Source organism: Bolinopsis microptera, chromosome 1 (assembly GCF_026151205.1).
Source record: "Bolinopsis microptera isolate Bmic1 chromosome 1, MBARI_Bmic_1.0, whole genome shotgun sequence".
Classification (NCBI taxonomy): Eukaryota; Metazoa; Ctenophora; class Tentaculata; order Lobata; family Bolinopsidae; genus Bolinopsis; species Bolinopsis microptera.
Window position 1 is genome coordinate 20265154 of NC_087072.1, and position 19437 is coordinate 20284590.

General features: G+C 37.6%; 3 protein-coding genes across 4 annotated transcripts in view; 2 read left to right on the forward strand and 1 right to left on the reverse strand.

Moving 5' to 3' along the window:
• LOC134824161 (rho GTPase-activating protein 19-like) overlaps positions 1-19437 on the reverse strand; it is a 120385-nt gene that overhangs the window by 2832 nt on the left and 98116 nt on the right. For both annotated transcript variants that reach the window (XM_063835916.1, XM_063835908.1), the window contains exons 2-11: positions 18599-18699; positions 18280-18419; positions 18074-18157; positions 8394-8609; positions 7543-7625; positions 6647-6862; positions 5249-5422; positions 4863-4913; positions 4449-4565; positions 272-590 (exon numbers count right to left, since the gene is read on the reverse strand). In XM_063835916.1, coding sequence (XP_063691986.1) covers positions 272-590; positions 4449-4565; positions 4863-4913; positions 5249-5422; positions 6647-6862; positions 7543-7625; positions 8394-8609; positions 18074-18157; positions 18280-18419; positions 18599-18693 — 1495 coding nt within the window. In that variant the 5' untranslated portion in view covers positions 18694-18699. The remainder of the gene's footprint in view (positions 1-271; positions 591-4448; positions 4566-4862; positions 4914-5248; positions 5423-6646; positions 6863-7542; positions 7626-8393; positions 8610-18073; positions 18158-18279; positions 18420-18598; positions 18700-19437) is intronic.
• LOC134824215 (protein farnesyltransferase/geranylgeranyltransferase type-1 subunit alpha-like) overlaps positions 9773-19437 on the forward strand; it is a 28961-nt gene continuing 19296 nt past the window's right edge. Inside the window, exon 1 of the mRNA XM_063835995.1 lies at positions 9773-9783. The gene's annotated coding sequence lies outside the window, so the exon portion shown is untranslated. The remainder of the gene's footprint in view (positions 9784-19437) is intronic.
• LOC134824152 (glutathione hydrolase 1 proenzyme-like) lies at positions 12199-14848 on the forward strand. Its single transcript, XM_063835896.1, has 2 exons — positions 12199-12401; positions 12574-14848. The coding sequence occupies exons 1-2, from the start codon at positions 12396-12398 to the stop codon at positions 14320-14322; spliced, it is 1755 nt and encodes a 584-aa protein (XP_063691966.1). The 5' UTR covers positions 12199-12395; the 3' UTR covers positions 14323-14848.

Below are 19437 nucleotides of genomic sequence, written 5' to 3' on the forward strand. Positions count from 1 at the left end.
CCATCAACTTTAAAAGAGACCAGAGAAGTTTAACAAGTTATGTGATGGCTTGAACTTTTCAACTACCTGGCCCAGGAAAATTTTAACGAACAGTCTGATTTTGCCGTCTGTTTTGTTAAAATAAAGCCTATATTTGGTAAATAGGACCAGATTGTTTATTTAAAAGAACAATTCTCGTGCCCGGGTGAACTGAATATTTCTTACAAAATGAAGAATTCTAGTGATGAGTGAAACTTTTAACCGACGAGAGACTGTTTTACATGATACTAACCGATAAAACTGGACAAGGAAGTGTATCTGGGGGGACTTGACTGCAACATCTCCAGAACTTTCCGCTTCTGTCCAACATTAACAGTAACATCTGACTTCAAAGGAGTACAGGTATTCAGTATTGGGGTTGAATGCAGCTGAGTGCTGTGTAGCAGAGTGCTGTCTAGCTGGGTGCTGTTCAGAGGTGTGCTGGTCTTACAGGGGGTTTTAGCCAGCCCGGCGAGAGGGTTCTTGTGGAAGGAAAAGGAGTTGGTGATAGAAGTGGTGATAGAGCTGACTGAAGGTGATGCTGTCGCTTTGGGAGTTGATGACGTCTTGACCTGAAATATGAGTATTGGTTGTTATTATCACACTTTTGTTATCGGACAAAGACTTCTTGCTTTTGTTCCGGGACAAGCGGGAAATTTTGAGATCGGCCAGATTCAAATCGAGTCTTTGCGCCACCCGCATCAGTGGTTTACGGTTTGGCTATCGCGCGCGCTGGATGGTGATATTCTATGCTGTGGAAATGGGGGCACAAGCCACCAGTAGATGAATCCATAAATTTGGAACATGGGCACATCGCAGTATTGGCCGTATCTGAGTGCTGGGAAGGCTCAGTTCGGTTTTCTAAGATGGATATAGCCGTAAGCTAGGCCTAGGAACCATCAAAAGTCGTATAAAATTACCCATGGAATGACCAGAAATGAACGAAAATGAACATTCTTCTCAAAGTGCTCATAATGGTTTGAAATGGGTCGGAAAGTGTTTACATTGGTACTAGGACCACTCAAACCAAGTTTGAGAATCACTGCATGTCTAGAACCGATGTGAGGGTGGTTCCAACTTCCAAATTTGATTTTTGTAACCATTTTGGGAACATGGGGACATCGGAGTATTGGCTGTATTTGAGTGCTGGGAAGCCTCAATTCGTTTTTCTAAGATAGATATATAGTTCAAAGCTAGGCCTAGGAGCCATCAACAGTCGCATAAAATTATCCAGGTTCATGGAATGAACGAAAATGAGCGAAAATGAATATTTTTCTCAAAGTGCTCAGAATAGTTCAAAATTTATCGGAAGTAGTTCATATTGGTCCTAGGACCACTCAAACCAAGTTTGGAAATCACTGCACGTCTAGAACTGATGTAAGGTTGTTTCCAATTCTGCCCTAATAGTCCTCCCGAGTATCCAGATTTTTAGAAAGAAAACCCCAATTCGGTTTTCTAAACAGTTGCGCAAAATCGAATCAAATTGATTGTGTTTATATTGGTCCTAGGACCACTCAAACCAAGTTTGGGAATCACTGCATGTCTAGAACCGATGTTACCAATGTTCCAAAATGTTCCAATTTTGGCACAATAATCCTCCTGAGAATCCAGATTTTTGGAACATGGGGACATCGAAGTATTGGCTGTATTTAAGTGCTGGGAAGCTTCAATTCTGTTTTCTAAGATGGATATAGGTAAAAACTAGGCCTAAGAGCCATCAAATGTCAAATAACATTACCCAGGTTCATGGCATGAACGAAAATGAACAAAAATGAACATAGTCCTAAAAATGCTCAGAACGGTTTAAAATTGGTCGGAAAGTGTTTATATTGGTCCTAGGACCACTCAAACCAAGTTTGGGAATCACTGCATGTCTAGAACCGATGTTACCAATGTTCCAAAATGTTCCAATTTTGGCACAATAATCATCCTGAGAATCCAGATTTTTGGAACATGGGGACATCGAAGTATTGGCTGTATTTAAGTGCTGGGAAGCCTCAATTCGATTTTCTATGATGGATATAGGTAAAAACTAGGCCTAAGAGCCATCAAATGTCAAATAACATTACCCAGGTTCATGGAATGAACGAAAATGAACGAAAATAAATATTGTCCTAAAAATGCTCAGAACGGTTTAAAATTGGTCGGAAAGTGTTTATATTGGTCCTAGGACCACTCAAACCAAGTTTGGGAATCACGGCATGTCTAGAACTGATGTTACCAATGTTCCAAAATGTTCCAATTTTGGCACAATAATCCTCCTGAGAATCCAGATTTTTGGAATATCGGTTCTAGACATGCAGTGATTCCCAAACTTGGTTTGAGTGGTCCTAGGACCAATATAAACACTTTCCGACCAATTTTAAACCGTTCTGAGCATTTTTAGGACAATTTTCATTTTCGTTCATTTTCGTTCATTCCGTGAACCTGGGTAGTGTTATTTGACTTTTGATGGCTCTTAGGCCTAGTTTTTACCTATATCCATCTTAGAAAACCGAATTGAGGCTTCCCAGCACTTAAATACAGCCAATACTTCGATGTCCCCATGTTCCAAAAATCTGGATTCTCAGGAGGATTATTGTGCCAAAATTGGAACATTTTGGAACATTGGTAACATCGGTTCTAGACATGCAGTGATTCCCAAACTTGGTTTGAGTGGTCCTAGGACCAATATAAACACTTTACGACCAATTTTAAACCGTTCTGAGCAATTTTAGGACAATATTCATTTTTGTTCATTTTCGTTCATTCCATGAACCTGGGTAATGTTATTTGACTTTTGATCGCTTCTAAGCCTAGTTTTTACCTATATCCATCTTAGAAAACCGAATTGAGGCTTCCCAGCACTTAAATACAGCCAATACTTCGATGTCCCCATGTTCCAAAAATCTGGATTCTCAGGAGGATTATTGTGCCAAAATTGGAACATTTTGGAACATTGGTAACATCGGTTCTAGACATGCAGTGATTCCCAAACTTGGTTTGAGTGGTCCTAGGACCAATATAAACACTTTCCGACCAATTTTAAACCGTTCTGAGCAATTTTAGGACAATATTCATTTTTGTTCATTTTCGTTCATTCAATGAACCTGGGTAATGTTATTTGACATTTGATGGCTCTTAGGCCTAGTTTTTACCTATATCCATCTTAGAAAATCGAATTGAGGCTTCCCAGCACTTAAATACAGCCAATACTTCGATGTCCCCATGTTCCAAAAATCTGGATTCTCAGGAGGATTATTGTGCCAAAATTGGAACATTTTGGAACATTGGTAACATCGGTTCTAGACATGCAGTGATTCCCAAACTTGGTTTGAGTGGTCCTAGGACCAATATAAACACTTTCCGACCAATTTTAAACCGTTCTGAGCAATTTTAGGACAATATTCATTTTTGTTCATTTTCGTTCATTCAATGAACCTGGGTAATGTTATTTGACATTTGATGGCTCTTAGGCCTAGTTTTTACCTATATCCATCTTAGAAAATCGAATTGAGGCTTCCCAGCACTTAAATACAGCCAATACTTCGATGTCCCCATGTTCCAAAAATCTGGATTCTCAGGAGGATTATTGTGCCAAAATTGGAACATTTTGGAACATTGGTAACATCGGTTCTAGACATGCAGTGATTCCCAAACTTGGTTTGAGTGGTCCTAGGACCAATATAAACACTTTCCGACCAATTTTAAACCGTTCTGAACAATTTTGAGACAATATTCATTTTTGTTCATTTTCGTTCATTCCATGAACCTGGGTAATGTTATTTGACTATTGATTGCTCCTAGGCCTAGTTTTTACCTATATCCATCTTAGAAAACAGAATTGAGGCTTCCCAGCACTTAAATACAGCCAATACTTCGATGTCCCCATGTTCCAAAAATCTGGATTCTCAGGAGGATTATTGTGACAAAATTGGAACATTTTGGAACATTGTTAACATCGGTTCTAGATATGCAGTGATTCCCAAACTTGGTTTGAGCGGTCCTAGGACCAATATAAACACTTTCCGACCAATTTTAAACTGTTCTGAGCATTTTTAGGACAATATTCATTTTTGTTCATTTTCGTTCATTCCATGAACCTGGGTAATGTTATGCTACTTTCGATGGCCCCTAGACCTAGCTTGCAACTATATCCATCATTTACAATTATTTTTGGCACTATTTAGAGCTTATTAGGGCAAATAAATGCATGGCACACTTTTGGCACAATTTTGGCACATGTTCCAAAAATGTTCCAAAAATCTGGATTCATCAACTCCAAGCCACGGCGTCGTTAAGTCTTAATGTTGATCAATCATCGGTATCTTTAGGAAAATATGCCAATTCTTTTGTCGCGAAGATACCAATAATATCTCAGCACAAATAGAAAATTAAATTTGATTAGACGATATTCCTAAATCAGTTCGTATCGGGATAATTGAACTTACGTGTAAAAGTTTGGAAATGCTATTGCCAATGTTCCTCCGAGTGCTTTTTGTTCTTATCATTGGCGAATGACTCACATTGTTGAGCTCCATAATATAATGTGGGTATTCTTTCTCGAACTGAAACATTGTACGCATATATTAACAGGCGAGTCATGTATAAAACTGTCATACGAGTACAATGTACATTATATACGCATATATTAACAGGCGGGTCATGTATAAAACTTTTCTGTCATTAAAACCCAGTGACGTGGCAATTTGCATTTCGCAATGATATATGACACATCATTTGCGCGGAAAAAATGTTGGCACAACACCAACTGGAAGAAAAACAAACAGGAAAACATATAAACTATGCCCAACCCTATAAAATTTTTGGGAGTAAAGTTACAAAATTAAGTTTTAAACAGGTACCTTTTTTAAGCGTGAATTCTTGTCCTTGCCCTCAGGCATTTGCTGAAATGCCTGAAAAAAGAATACAATTCAGTTTCTGAAGAATTCCCACGATAGTTCACAAAAAACTACCATAACTTACCATGCATGATAGTTAAAACATATGATTAAAATAACCTCCTGAACAGTTTGTGCTTCCCAAAACTAACCGCCCTGTCCGCCAATGAAGCATATCGTTAATAGCCCAACCAATTGGCAATTCATTAAATATGTTAAAAACAGGGCGAGTTGGACCACGCCGGAGAAGCCGCAGCAACTGCAGCATAACGGATTATCGGAAACATAAAAAAGCTCCACAAGTAACATTTTGTACACTCTGGAACAGTACACACGAGGTACACACTAACTTTGTATAGCTCTAGGAGGTGCTGTTTAGTTTGGGAATAAACAACATCCTTGTGGAGATCTCCGCTCATCTTGACACAGTTGCTGGCTATTTCCACTGGGATCTCCTCGCATGATTCCCCCCTCTGAAGGCGAGCTTGGTATTTGCTCGCTGTCTGTTCCAGATCTCTTGGTACCTATGGCACAACTCTGTTAGTGGAAATGGACGGAGGTAAAAATAGAACATATTTCACATTCCAACTAATAGTAAATGTAACTTTCGAGCAAGTCTGTTATTGTTAAAACATGGAAAACTGGGACGAAACAGCCACTGGCGGGGAGAGACAATTGAAATAGTACAGCTAGGTCTCATCAAGATCTGTCAACAAAGTATATCTTACACCCAGTTTGGTCCCAGTGTGGATATACCAGACATGTACAGCCCCAGGGGTGTATCATCAATCATGTACCATTAGACGGACCCTCCGTTTAAATACAGGTGTGGATATCATCAGATTAAGCTATTATTTATAGACTGAATGTTTCTAATTTTATCAGTCTATAATATCATGTCCTATCTTAAGGTCTAGATTTATTTAGACCTTAAGATAGGTCTAAATAATAGTGGCTATATTAAACCTTTAAGTCCTACATTATTAGCGTCGAGATATCCGCGATAATAGCACGGCTTGACACGACTTCTTTATTTAATCTCTTGCTTTGTTAAACGTTTTGTTTAATCCCACATGAATAATTAACAAGACACGAGTCTGACGCTCTACCAGGCAGCTTGCAATCCAGCCAGCCAATTAAAATACACTGAAGTCAAATATAAAACAATTACCCTACACTTCTCAGCTTTACACGGATCAATCTAGCTGCCCATCTTGGTCTGGCTCTATGATTTAGTTAGGTTGGGTTTAACTTGGAGACTTTGTATATAACAGTGAGCAAGTGTTGAGAGTATGCGCAGTATGTCCAGGAAACAATCTCCTGGATCAGAGAGAGGGAGCCCTGGAGCACTTGAACCCTACAGTGTTATATAACAGATAGTGTGCCCTACGTCTATAGCAGAGGGCACGGATGTGTGGCTTCCTCACTCGTACATATATATTGTACCGGGGACGTTTCTTGCACCGCAATTATGTACAGTGTGGTGATGATCTATATTTTGACAGGAACTAACAACTCTGATTCTATGAATTCGGACCAAACTAGGGTTTACAAAAATTTCAAGTTATGATTTCAAAAATGTAATTTTACAAAAATGCCGTTCATGATCAAAATGTGTATGTTATTGTGTAGCAGCATCGCTATAAATTGCATGGTTGAAATCTGTAACAAATTTATATGTAATTGCAAATTCCAATTTAGATTAAGACACAATCAATGCATCTAAAACATCATCATTACGGACAAACCTTGAACAAGGTATCCGAATTATTTATAAGATACGCAGTGTATGTCACTAGATCGTCTAGCGGGTCAGACATTGTACTGTTTCCCAGACACATGTTCGCTGCAGTCTCCATCTGCTTTGATTTTAGGATGTGGGGAGCGAAGATCAACCCCAAGTTGTGGTAGTCCATCAGAGAGTGGGGGTTCAGTGCTACTTCCGAGAGGAGCATTAACAACATCTGTGGGAAAGAGGGGTGTTAGTCAGAGAGTGGGGGTTCAGTGCAACTTCTGAGAGGAGTATTAACAGCATCTGTGAGAGGAAGTGGTGTTAGTCAGAGAGTGGGGGTAATTATTGATAACTGATATAAACTAAACTAATTAGCTAATTCCACATATAAATGGCCATCTCTCATTGATAAATTTGGAACTGAATACTAAATGATAACTCCAGTCCTATTATATAATAACAAAGGATTCATGTGAGCAGATTGGTAATACTACTATCTATAGATCAGCTGTGATAACTATCTTGTATTATAATCTCTAGAGGAAAGAAACCTGCTGACAGTTCTGTTTCAGGCTATCTTAACCGGAAATTTGATCATTTGATCAACTTGGACCAAGTAATGTTTATCAAATCTGTGTATATAGAGAAACTAGTGTCTTTCTTAAACGTGCTTTATATTTCAATTCAATATGGAAAATTCGACTATTAAGCTTTTCTTTCTTCTCCAATTAAGAATTTTTTTCTTCTCTTAAGAATACAGTATATTTGATCATATTTCAATATACAAAAGCATGAGAAGTTATTGATAATGATAAGCATGGCAGTCAAAATGTTGAATCTGCCTGAAAAGGCCGTATACTTATAACAGTTAAAAATGTCAGCCCCGACAGAAAATCCCTAAAAATTGCATACCTTTAGAAACATCCTGTTTTCCTCCGGTAATAGCAGCAACACAAGTTGTAGACACTTTAACTTCTTTTCCCCGTCCGCTAACTCTGAAAATAACATAATTTTACAGTTTAGTACACCCCCACATTACTTCATTACACTGTGGACTGTGGGGTGAAAGCTTGTGTAACAATGTAAACATTAGTAAACGTGAAGTTGACTGGCACTGCAATGTAGCGCTGGTGCCAGGGCGCCGTTATCTCCAACTAACCCATTAGATCACACCCACAGATTCAGAGCAGGTTACAGGGTTAAGTGAGTCTACATTGGAGGAGCAGGTAATTGAGGAAACACGTGACTGCATTTAATATCGCTAATTGCGTTACTATTTTATAATACATTCACACAGACTCAAGCCATTTTTTGGGAGAAAAGTACATGTCTTTTTGTGGAAATACCTGTACAAAACGTTGTGGAATTTTATGCAGCAGTAATATTAGGAATGTGAAGTTGATAGATTTAATTATGGAAGAGAATGCAAGCTAAAAATTAGCATCAGAGATTACAATGCATATCATAATTTAAGGAATGCAAACGTGTAATTATTGATCAATGATCCCAATCTGAAATATTACATTTTACACATCACGCACCTCACGCACCTCCCGATCACCTCACGATCACCTTACTTAAGACTGCTATTTATAATACCCCTGACTAAGAACATGATTAAATCTGAAAAGTCGTACATTTTAAATTTATCTCCCTAGAAAAATAAGAATAAAGATCTGCACATCCGGTAACTGTAATTATAGATAGAAAAATACATTGATATCGAACAATAAAGATAGTTCAGAATCTCAACTATCACGTACTAGCGATCTCGATGTGAATAGGAATGTGTTTTTCACACAGTAGAGGTTCGGGCAGCTCAGCAACATACTGCTTCAGTACGGACGCTGCATCGTGGACTGTAAACTCCTCCTGCTCCGACCAATCGATAACGTTACCGTGACTATCCAACAACTTCTTGATGTCTTTTATACGCTTGTTGGATCCACACTTCCGGAATATTCCCTCGTAGTGCACGTCTGAAGAAGGAGGGACATTAGTTTATAGATTGTAAGAGAATTAGATACTTAGAGATTACATAATATGGCTACGCGACAATAAGGTGCCTTGAGATTTAGCTACCTAAACAATTAACAAGCAGATAAAGAGATAAATCACCGTGAGACCCCGTATCTTAGGGGGCCTTAGTGTCGGCCACTGTATTATATAATTAACAAATGGGGGTGAGATTAATTGTGCAGAAAGAACAGCGAGCTGGTATGCAGGACCGTGGGTTATTTTATTCTATGGACAAAGATATACTATATACCAGGTATGTTTTGTTATTTTAATTTTTTTTAAAGAGCAAGGAATACGCTGAAAGTATTTTGTTAGGCACGAGTTTAAATTTCTTATCATTTTCGTGGTATTCCCGCGAGATTTTCTATTAAAGTGTAATCTGAGTCCAAACAACAGCTCTCAAAACGTCATTACAGCTGTAACGGTGTTTGTAGCAATGTTATAATATCGGCTGTAATGTTTTGCGGAACAAGTCTTCACATTTTGAAAATATTGGTGAATCTACTTTAAATGCTGTCTAAGAAATATAATAATATAACAATACATTTTAAAAGGAATAGAATTGACAGAAGACGTCCAAGTAATGAATCAGGATCCCGGGTCCTAATGATAGAACTTCTCGAGCTATTAAGGGGACCGGGGGTTTTAATGAAGACCCCCCGGCCCCCCCCCCCCCCCCCTTAGGGAACCGGGTATCTAGGGGGTATCAGCTAGAGTAGGAATGTGTAAGATGTTAAATATGTCCCAAATTATGCGCTAACTCCGCCAAGTAGTCGGGTTTGGATAAATAAAAAATAAAATGCATTTTCACTAGATTGAAATGCAAATTATAATAAAACAATCTGGTGGATTCGTGTCGTGTTATTGAGTCTCATGATTCAAGTTTCAACAACATAATTTTTTAATACTTTCAACACTGCTATATAACAAATAATTTGAGATCATAAATACGATGTTGTAACATTGAAATGTTGAGTAATTCCTTTCCTGATAAGAGCATTTTTCCTAGTCGCATCAAACGGGATCAATACAAATTTACACAAGAATACATTGCAACCATGCGACTCATATAAACAATATATTCCAATCCGGATTTTACACTTTCAACACTACTATAATATGACAAATAATTTGAGAATATGAGTACATGCTACATGCTACATGAAGAGGTCTCCTCCTAGTCGTTGGAGTGGCCTGCATCACACACATCTCTTCTAACATGTTCCTCCATTCCACTCGCTTTAAAGTTTAGAGCCAACTGTTTTACTGCATCTCTGCTGATGTTATCGACACCTGTAAATTCCGCCGCATCCTCGAGTACACAGGCCATCCAGCCTTTACGGGGTCGTCCTCTCAGTCTCTTTCCATAGTTTGGTTTCCAATCCAGTAAGAAATTGGGAAACCGCGTCTCTGGCATTCTGACAACATGTCCGTACCACCTTAGTCTAGCCGCACCGATGAAAGTTTCGATAGACTTAATTCCAGCACGCCTGAGAACTTCTTCATTGGAGACATGGAAGAACCACTTTATCTTCAAGATTCTTCTCAGGGAGGTCAGATGGAAGACCTCAAACCGTTTCATCTGCTTCTTTGTTGTGTTCCAAACTTCAGCTCCATATAACAGAATGGTAATAACAGCAGCCTTGTAGATACGGATCTTGGTGGGCGTTCTTATAGTTCGACTGTTCCATATCTTCCAAAGCTGATGGAACGCACCATTAGCACGCTGGATCCTGATGTCAAGATCTCGGTCAATGGTACCATCCCCACTGATGTTGGCACCAAGATAAACAAAGTTGCTGACCTGTTCAACAGGTTCTCCCTCCACTGTTAGCTTTATACTGTCTCTTTCGGTGTAAGGTCGCTGGGACGCACACTTGCTGATCGCCATGCATTGTGTCTTTTCAGCGTTGATCTTTAACGCAGCATAAGAGGTGTAATAAGCTATAAGATCAGTGGACTCTTGTAGCTCTTCTTCAGTATTGTCCATCACTGCCAGATCATCAGCGTAGTCACTATCCATGATAACTTTTTCATCTGCACCCTTTAGTTCCTTTTGCAGTACTGCACCATGACTGATTGCCTTGTGAACCTCGGCCAAAAAGATTCCAAAGTTCAGACAAAAATTAAATACAGGAGGGCCCTGGATATCACCCTGTCCAGTGCCCGAATTAACAGAGAACCAATCAGACAACCAATTTCACCATTAACCCTGAAAGCACTCATGGTTCCGTTGAAGAATGCCTGAAAGATTCTAAAATATTTCTCAGGAAGTCCATAGTGTCTCATGCTTGACCATGAGTATGACGTAGAAATGTTTATTTACATTAGAATCTGTCTTCACTGAGTCTATTGCTCAGGAACAATCAGAAATTTTATTGAAAGAAATGTAATAAAATATGTCCGGCAAAGCTTTATTTCAATTTCCTAAATTATATAACAATTTACTAATTATATCGGTAATTGATAACAATTAAAATGCAGCTAAATCTCCTCAAATAATCTCAGTAAATAAAATCTGTGCCACTGTTACAAACTGAACTTCTTTCTAGTGTTTAGTTTCACCACAACTGATATTATGGAGCTTAAACGTCGCTATAATTTAAATTTTAAAACTGTCATATTTTGATTGCTTCAAACTGGCCCTTGTAAAATTTCTATAACGGCCAAATCCTGGCCTGGCACAAAATAATGTCACCCATCCGCCTTGCAAAGACAACTAAGGAAGACGGCAGCATTTGTTTATTATGGAAAATAGTCCCACAGAAGACTCGACATTTGAACTGATGAAAACAATAATTATATTTTGCACACAATATGATTTGAATATTATGCTGTAACATAATGCAGGAAAATATTCCGGTTTTTTTTTTCATATTATATTAAGCCACCCTAATTTCGCATGTCCTGCATGTCGATTTTTGCTTTAAACGAATTAAATTTGTAAATCTCCACGATCAGTGAAACATGAGGCTACGTCCAGAATAGATAAATATGCTTGCAAGATTTCTTATCGTTTTGCTTTACTTAGTTGTTCGCTAAACTTAAGTTGTACACTCGTTCTAAGTAATAATATCATATTTTGCTATTCCGTCTTTACAATTATATTATATAATGCGTGATACACTTCTGACAGTGTATCTTTAATAAAATTAATGTTGTTATTTTGAATATTTTCTGATCTCATGAATGGAAAAATTGTCGGGGGCCGGGACTAAGTTAATGATTCTTCACTGTCCTTAGAACCGAACAAAATTCGATTTTGTAGGCCAGTGGTAAACGTGGTCATTATTCAACTGAATCTAAAGCCACGTCCAGGTTGCACTTGTTCATTCCATTTCTTATCGTTTTACTTTTAAATACTCCGAACTAAAGTTTTACACTCGTTCAACTATCTCGTATTCTGTTATTCCTTCTTTTGAATTAGATACGCACTTCTCACTGACAATATTCTCAAAAACTTTCTAAAGAATGTTCATTTCGGGCACGTTGAACAAACTTCGTTAAGCTCCGGTTGGATAATGACCACGTCTAACACCAGGCTTCTACCGGATTCTTTAGAGCTCTAACAGAATTCTAGCCGGCAGCCTGGATTTAGTCACAAGTAAATTAGATTAATTATTAGATATATTGCCATTTTTATTATATTTGCCATTCCTTCTAGAGTTCGTTTCTCTGAATTTTATTTTCATTTTGTAAGGTTGCAGACAGTGCAGTGTGGTTATTGGTGGTGAGATCTTGTCAGGATGGACGTAAGTAGCACTTTTAAAGTGAACATTACAAAATTTCTTTACATTGCTTACGAAAAATTAGTCGCTGCAGTTATTTATAATTGTGCATTAATTATCATTATGATTTAAGATTCCGAAACAAATTATGCAAGTGAAGCTGTTACTTTTCTTCCTGCTTTGACATTTGTTTCAGACTGAAGAAAGAAAAGTGGCTGCAACGCAGAAGAGGAACAGGTCGTTCCTGGCAGTATTGTTGGTAGTACTGGTAATACTCGCAATAATCATCGTGGTAGTCGTGGTTGTAGAAACCAGGAAGAAAGGCGACAGTATGGCGGTTGCATCTGATAACGATGTCTGTACTAACATTGGCGCTGATATTCTGAGAAGCAAAGGAAGTGGGGTGGACGCTACAATCGCTGTCTTGCTCTGTTTAGGAGCTGTTCAGCCACAATCTAATGGGATCGGAGGAGGAGGTTTTATGTTGGTTCATACCAAGGACGATGATAAGGTCATCAATTTCCGTGAGAGAGCCCCGGCTGCCTCAAGTAAAAGTATGTTTAACTCGGATGAAAACATGGCTAAAGACGGGGGGTTAGCAAGCGCTATTCCCGGAGAAATCCTCGGTTATTGGAAAGCACATCAAAAATATGGCAAATTAAAATGGGAAGACTTGTTCAAGCCTTCTATCGAGATACTAAATACAGGTATTGTGGTGACCGAACATATGGAGAGGGCCTTAGAAAACCTTAAAGATAAGTTGATTGATGACGTTAACTTTAAATCAACGTTTTTTAAAAGTATCGATTCCGATGGTTTTAAACCTCTAAAAGCAGGAGAAAAATTTACGAATCCGATGCTGGCTTTAGCATATCAGAAAATATCTGAAGAAGGACCTGATGGATTCTACAAAGGCGAGATTGCAGCCAATATCGTCAAAGCCACCGAAGCGACAGGCGGAATCCTTACCTTAAAAGACTTGGAAGGCTACACTGTAACGATCGATGAGCCGTTTAAGTTTGAATATAGAGGACAGAAGATCATTTCAGCTCCTCCTCCAGCCTCCGGTCACGTGATAGCACTAGCGCTACAAATCCTTGACAATTTCGATATTCCATCGTTTAGTAAGGTGAAAGCTTGGAACTATATATTAGAGGCAATGAGGTTCGGTTACGGCATGAGGAGCAGAACAGGAGACCCAATCTACTCTACCAAAACAAAAGAAGTTGTAAAGTTGGTCCAAGGGAAAAACTACATGGAGAAGATAGTAAAAGATCACTTCTGGGGAGACAAGTTGATCCCATTTAAATATAGAAAAATGTACAGTGACCCTATCTACACCAACTATGACGGAACCCACACCACACATGTATCTGTACTGGGCCCTGATGGAGAAGCCGTTTCTTGTACGTCCACTGTAAACTTGTGGTTTGGATCACGTGTCATGACTGATAACGGAATCGTTATGAACAACGAAATGGACGACTTCTCCATACCAGAGAAGCTTAATGCATTTGACTACCGGCCCTCGCCTGAAAACTTCATACTTCCTGGTAAGAGACCTATGTCTTCCTCCTCCCCCTCAATTGTGTTCGACAGTGACGGGAAGGCAACATTTGTGACGGGGGCAGCCGGTGGCTCTAGAATCATCTCATCAACCTTACTGTCGCTGATAAATGCCATGGACTGGAAAATGACCCTAACGGACAACTTGAAGGCAGTTAGAATCCATGATCAGCTGAGTAACAACAAGACTTATCACGAAGATTTGGATTTTATAACGCCACTTGACCCTGAAATAGAAACTGGTTTAAGCACTTTAGGATACAATATGACAGCTATAGAGGGTGTGAGAAGTGCTGTAACCAGCGTCTCCAAGCTTTTAGGCATAACAGAAGCCACAGGTGACCCGAGAAAGAAAGGAACTGGAATTGTCATCAATTAATTTACAAGTTATGTATTTAAGTTTTCATAATTATCTACAGATTTTTACCATCTTTAACTCTAAGTTTTGGGGCGTAGCTTCTCTGTGGTGGCTCCAAAGATCTACAATCGTCGGCCTGATACCATTTCATCGGCTCAATCACTGGAATCATTTAAAGCCCTTCTAAAAACGTTTCTGTTTAAACTGCCCCTTCATAAACTTGAAAAACTTTATTGATAATTTTATTTTAGTCAATATTGGTGTTCGATTTTTACATTTAAGTATCATTTTCTGTCATTAGACTTAGCAGCAATAGCAGCAAATCTGGGGAAACTTTGAAATACACCAATTTGAAGCATTTAACCCCCCCTTAAAAATCACAGATTATGAATTTTAGTAATCTGAATATTTACATAGGTCCAAAAATGTCATAGCTTCATGATAGTGCAACGAAAAAAATCTCAGAACATTTTGGTGCGGAGTTAGGTGGTTAAGTAGTCGAAAAATGACTGATTTGTTAGTGGACATTTTTTCATACCTCTAACACCCAAACCCTTACTACAGTGAAGATATAAGTACTACAGTTAAAATTGATGGTCATTATTGAACAAAAATGGTTCATTGACACATAGTTGAAGAAAGAAATTAAAAAAGTTAATAATTGGGTCTGTGGAGTGGTATATATATAATGTTTATGTTATAGTGTATGCCTGCGCGCGCGTACTTAACCATCTGTAGACCAACATATTTAGTTTATGCTTAATTTCTTTATATATCATGTCACCACTAGAGTGCCCAATACTTTTAGTGAAGGTCTGATGTAAAACGGTTAACCACCAACTGTGGTATATCAGAAAAACCCATATGTGTATGAGTGCGCGCGCGCACGTACTTAACCACCTGGTATGGCACAGCATTGAGTTATCACCATAATTCCAAAAACAGAAGACACTATTCAGGTGCCCAAAACTTTTGGTTATGGTCCTGATACCATAAAACCTTAGATGTGGCCTCAATGTGGTTAAAACATGTTTATTTTGGACCTTCGGTCAACAGAAGCCACCACAAATTAACCATTATTCAGCAACCACCGAACTTTTGGTGCCTTATTTGTATTGATATTTGATTATGAGAGATAGCTGAAGGATAATAAGTGATTTTAAAGATAGTGTAACAGAATGTGTGGCCGTATGGCGGTTAAAACTTCCAAAAACACTGATTTAGGCCAATTTTAGACCTTTATTAACCATGATGGACGCAACACAGGACTCAGCAATGTTTCTGTGCATATAAATGAGCTGGTAGTTATATCTAGATAATGTAGCATGGCCAGCTATAGCTTTACAAAGCTAATGTGTGCTCTAAAAATGGTTAATTAGTGCAAATATAGGGTATTTTCGAGACATTTTAACCACCTTAGCTGCACATTGATCAGAATGCATGAACTTCGAGTCAATTATGCATTTGCAAACAAATATACATTCAATCGGATAGCAATCCATTATCTGAAGTTCATATTGTGGTTAATGTCCACTTTAATAGATGCCTTGTTCAACAGCCTAGCAAGTCATATAGCCCTTTTAACCACTTTTATGACAACATTTCTTGATAACTTTTATCAAAACCCTTCAAATGTTCTTTGTTGACCAGAAAAAGTTGACTAAAATCATTAATATTGTTTTGATTGGTGGTTAACAAAATATTTTGACGTTTTAACCATCTTTTTAGCACTTTTTACGAATATTAAACCACCTAAAATTAACCATACTATTGAATTGCACATCTGTGATGAAAAATTATCATCCATGTACAAATGAACAACCACCACTATACATCTATAACCAGAGCAATATTTATTGCTCATCGTTCATCTTCCATTTAACCACCATTAGGACCACAAAATGCCCCCAATGAGGGTTATTAACTTTTGTAATCATTGCACCATGGGATGATCTCAATATAATGACTACTCAGTTTATAATATCATATCTCAAAATGGTGGTTAACCCTAAAACTGGTATTTTAACCACCATAGTGGCCACATGGAGGATTCATTAACCTCAATTATTCAACATAACTGTACTGCAGTGTTTTGTGCGCCAGAAAAACATCACCCCAACATTGAGATTAACCACAATAAGCTGCAATATCATGTTGAAGTCGACATACACAAATTTTGTGAAAAAAGTCAATGTCCACCAAGTTTCCCCAGATTTGCTGCTATTGCTGTTAGCGATATATATTTTCAAGCATACGTTACCAGTCCTTATCTTATTCAAGTACTTTTCTGGGATGTTTAGATTTTAACACTGCTGAGTATAAGTTTTATAGTGGTGTTATTAAACTTCAATTTATTATTATTATTCTATGATACAACTTATTGTTTCATTGATTAGAGCAATAGACTATATACAACAAACCAGTATTTTAGCTTTAATCTGAAAAATATGAAATGAAATGAAATGAAATGAGGTATTTATATCCCGCTCATATGATTAACCAACAACACAAGGAAGGTGGTTAACCATGTCAGAGCGGCTGACTGTGAGTGATGTGAGCAAATGTGTAAAAATGAACAAGAGTGTAACGTAATATTAATATAAGACCAAGACAAAATTAAAACATCTTTTATTTAAAACCACACTAAACTAAAAAAAAAAGAAAAAAAGCAGAGACCATACAATACATGTAGGTATAATAAAGGTTAGTACAGTGACATAGAAAGGTAGAGAACTTAGACATAAAATGGAGTGCGGTAAGAGATAAAAGCCAAGGTGTCTTGCAAAATGAAGACAAATGGAAAGAAAAAACAGCAAAACTGATTATATAAATGGTTCTTTAACATTCGCTTGAAGGATTTGGTATCAGTAATACATCTCAACATCAGTGGAAGAGAGTTCCATGCAATCGGTGCATGGCTTGAGAAACGTCTGTCATCAACTTTGGAATTTTTATTCTTTGGTAACTTGAGCATGAGATGGTCATCAGGTCTCTTCGACCTGGTCATGGTCATGGTGTTTGAGAGTTCTTTATCCGCTACATCCAAATCCAGTAGTGCTTTGAGGTAATCAGGTGCAGTACCGTGAACTGATTTGTGGGTTAATAGACAAACTTTAAAGAATATTCGTTGGTCTATAGGGAGTATGTGGGCCTTCTTATAGAAGGGAAACAAGTCCGTGGTTCTGTCTTCTATGTTATAGATGAAACGAACTGCCCCATTAAGGGTGGATCTAAGTTTGTTTAGTCTGGTCTTGGGTAGATTCATGTATAGAGAATTACAGTAATCTAACTTAGATATAACCAGTTGTTTCACCAACATCAATTTAATGCCTTCATCCAGGTAACGACCAATAGTTCTTAGGTTCATCATTGTCCAGCTACATTTCCTTTTGACATTATTGATCTGTCTTTCCATATTTAAAGTTTCATCAAATTTGACACCCAGACTGTTCCAGCTGTCTCCTTTGCACTCCGTAGGTAGAATTTCAGTGCTTCCAAATTGCAGTCTGACACTGAGTTCACACTTTTTTAGAATATGGCTCTTTCCTAACACCAATAGTTCTGTCTTACTTTCATTCAGTTTCATGTAATTCTTCACCATCCATGCTTTTATTTCTGCGAGACATTTGTTTGTTCTGTCTTGGACATCAGTGAACTGTACCACACGGTTTGGTTGAAATGAGATGTACAGTTGAGAATCATCTGCATAGAGCTGTATCAACAAAATAAATTATAATATTATCTCATTATATCAAAACTTCAAACAACTCACTTTGCTTCAAAAATATTAGCAGCTTCTTTAACTTAGTAGGCATCTCTTTTGGTAGGGGACGACCAAAGATGATTTCACTGTCTCCTGAAGAGTTATCATGTCTTCATAATTCACTAATCGGTAACAAGACAAATTTACAAATTCAGAAAGTATCGTATTAATCTTTTCTCAAAAATTTATAAGTGTCAAAATAGTAAGTCACAAACCAGTGTTAGTTTCATTTCCATTTTGAAACAAAGTTTTAGCAGCACTTGTTATGTCAAAGAACACGTTTCTTCTTACAAGGGATGAGTTGTCTGGGGACCCTTGTTCGTCACTGGTACTGCTTTTCTTCTTGTCTGGACTTCTGCAAGAAAATATAATGTTTATACACATAAGAAAATTCAATTGAATATGTATCCAAATACTGAGCTGCGGGTCATCAAAATAGATCTGAATAGATAACAATTGAATTTTAAAATGTAGATTAAGCACACTGATATAGATATAATGAAAAAGATTACAAGTCTTAAGCCATATTCTCACCCAACAAGTTCAGAGTAGTTTGGAATATCGATGATCTGTGAAATTAGACTCAATATTATCATGAAAATGCTTTCTGTTCCTTTCAGTGTATCCATCTTGACTAGAATATACTATAAGTCAGAAAAATGAGAGAAATTGAATACTAAACGTAATGCATATATATTTATATATCAAGAGTGTAAGTCTAAATTAAAATGGTTCAATATAGTAGAAACTCTTACGGGCATTTTCTGCTCAATAATAATATGCTAGGGACCAATTTTTTCCATCAACTTTATAAAAAAGTATAAGATGGTTAGAAGTGGTAGGAATTTAGGATGGGTATAGAAGGTAGGTAAGTTTTTCGTGTCACAAAGGAAAACATGTGCTCCTTCATATTATCACCCGATGGTCGCGCATACATCTGTTATACATTTTGCTATGTATTAATATTTTTTGTTCAAGCTTTTGTTTACTTCATGCAATACAAACTTCTTATTTTGTTGTGGGTGCTTGGTGCTACCACAGACTTGGCTCCCGATATCAGTAATCCCTTTATATATTGTTGCATAAATTATGATGTTGATGTTATGTTGAACATGATTGCAGAGAGATTGAATTATTACACGAAATGGACGATAGATGTTATTATGATTGACATTGTATTACCTACCACAGATTTCACGTCTATCAATTTGTTTAATGCAACATCTTATGTAAGCAACCATTCGTTCACATGGCTTGACATTGTATTACCTACCACAGATTTCACGTCTATCAATTTGTTTAATGCAACATTTTATGTAAGCAACCATTCGTTCACATGGCTTTTGTTCTTCAAACTTTTAACTGCATATCAC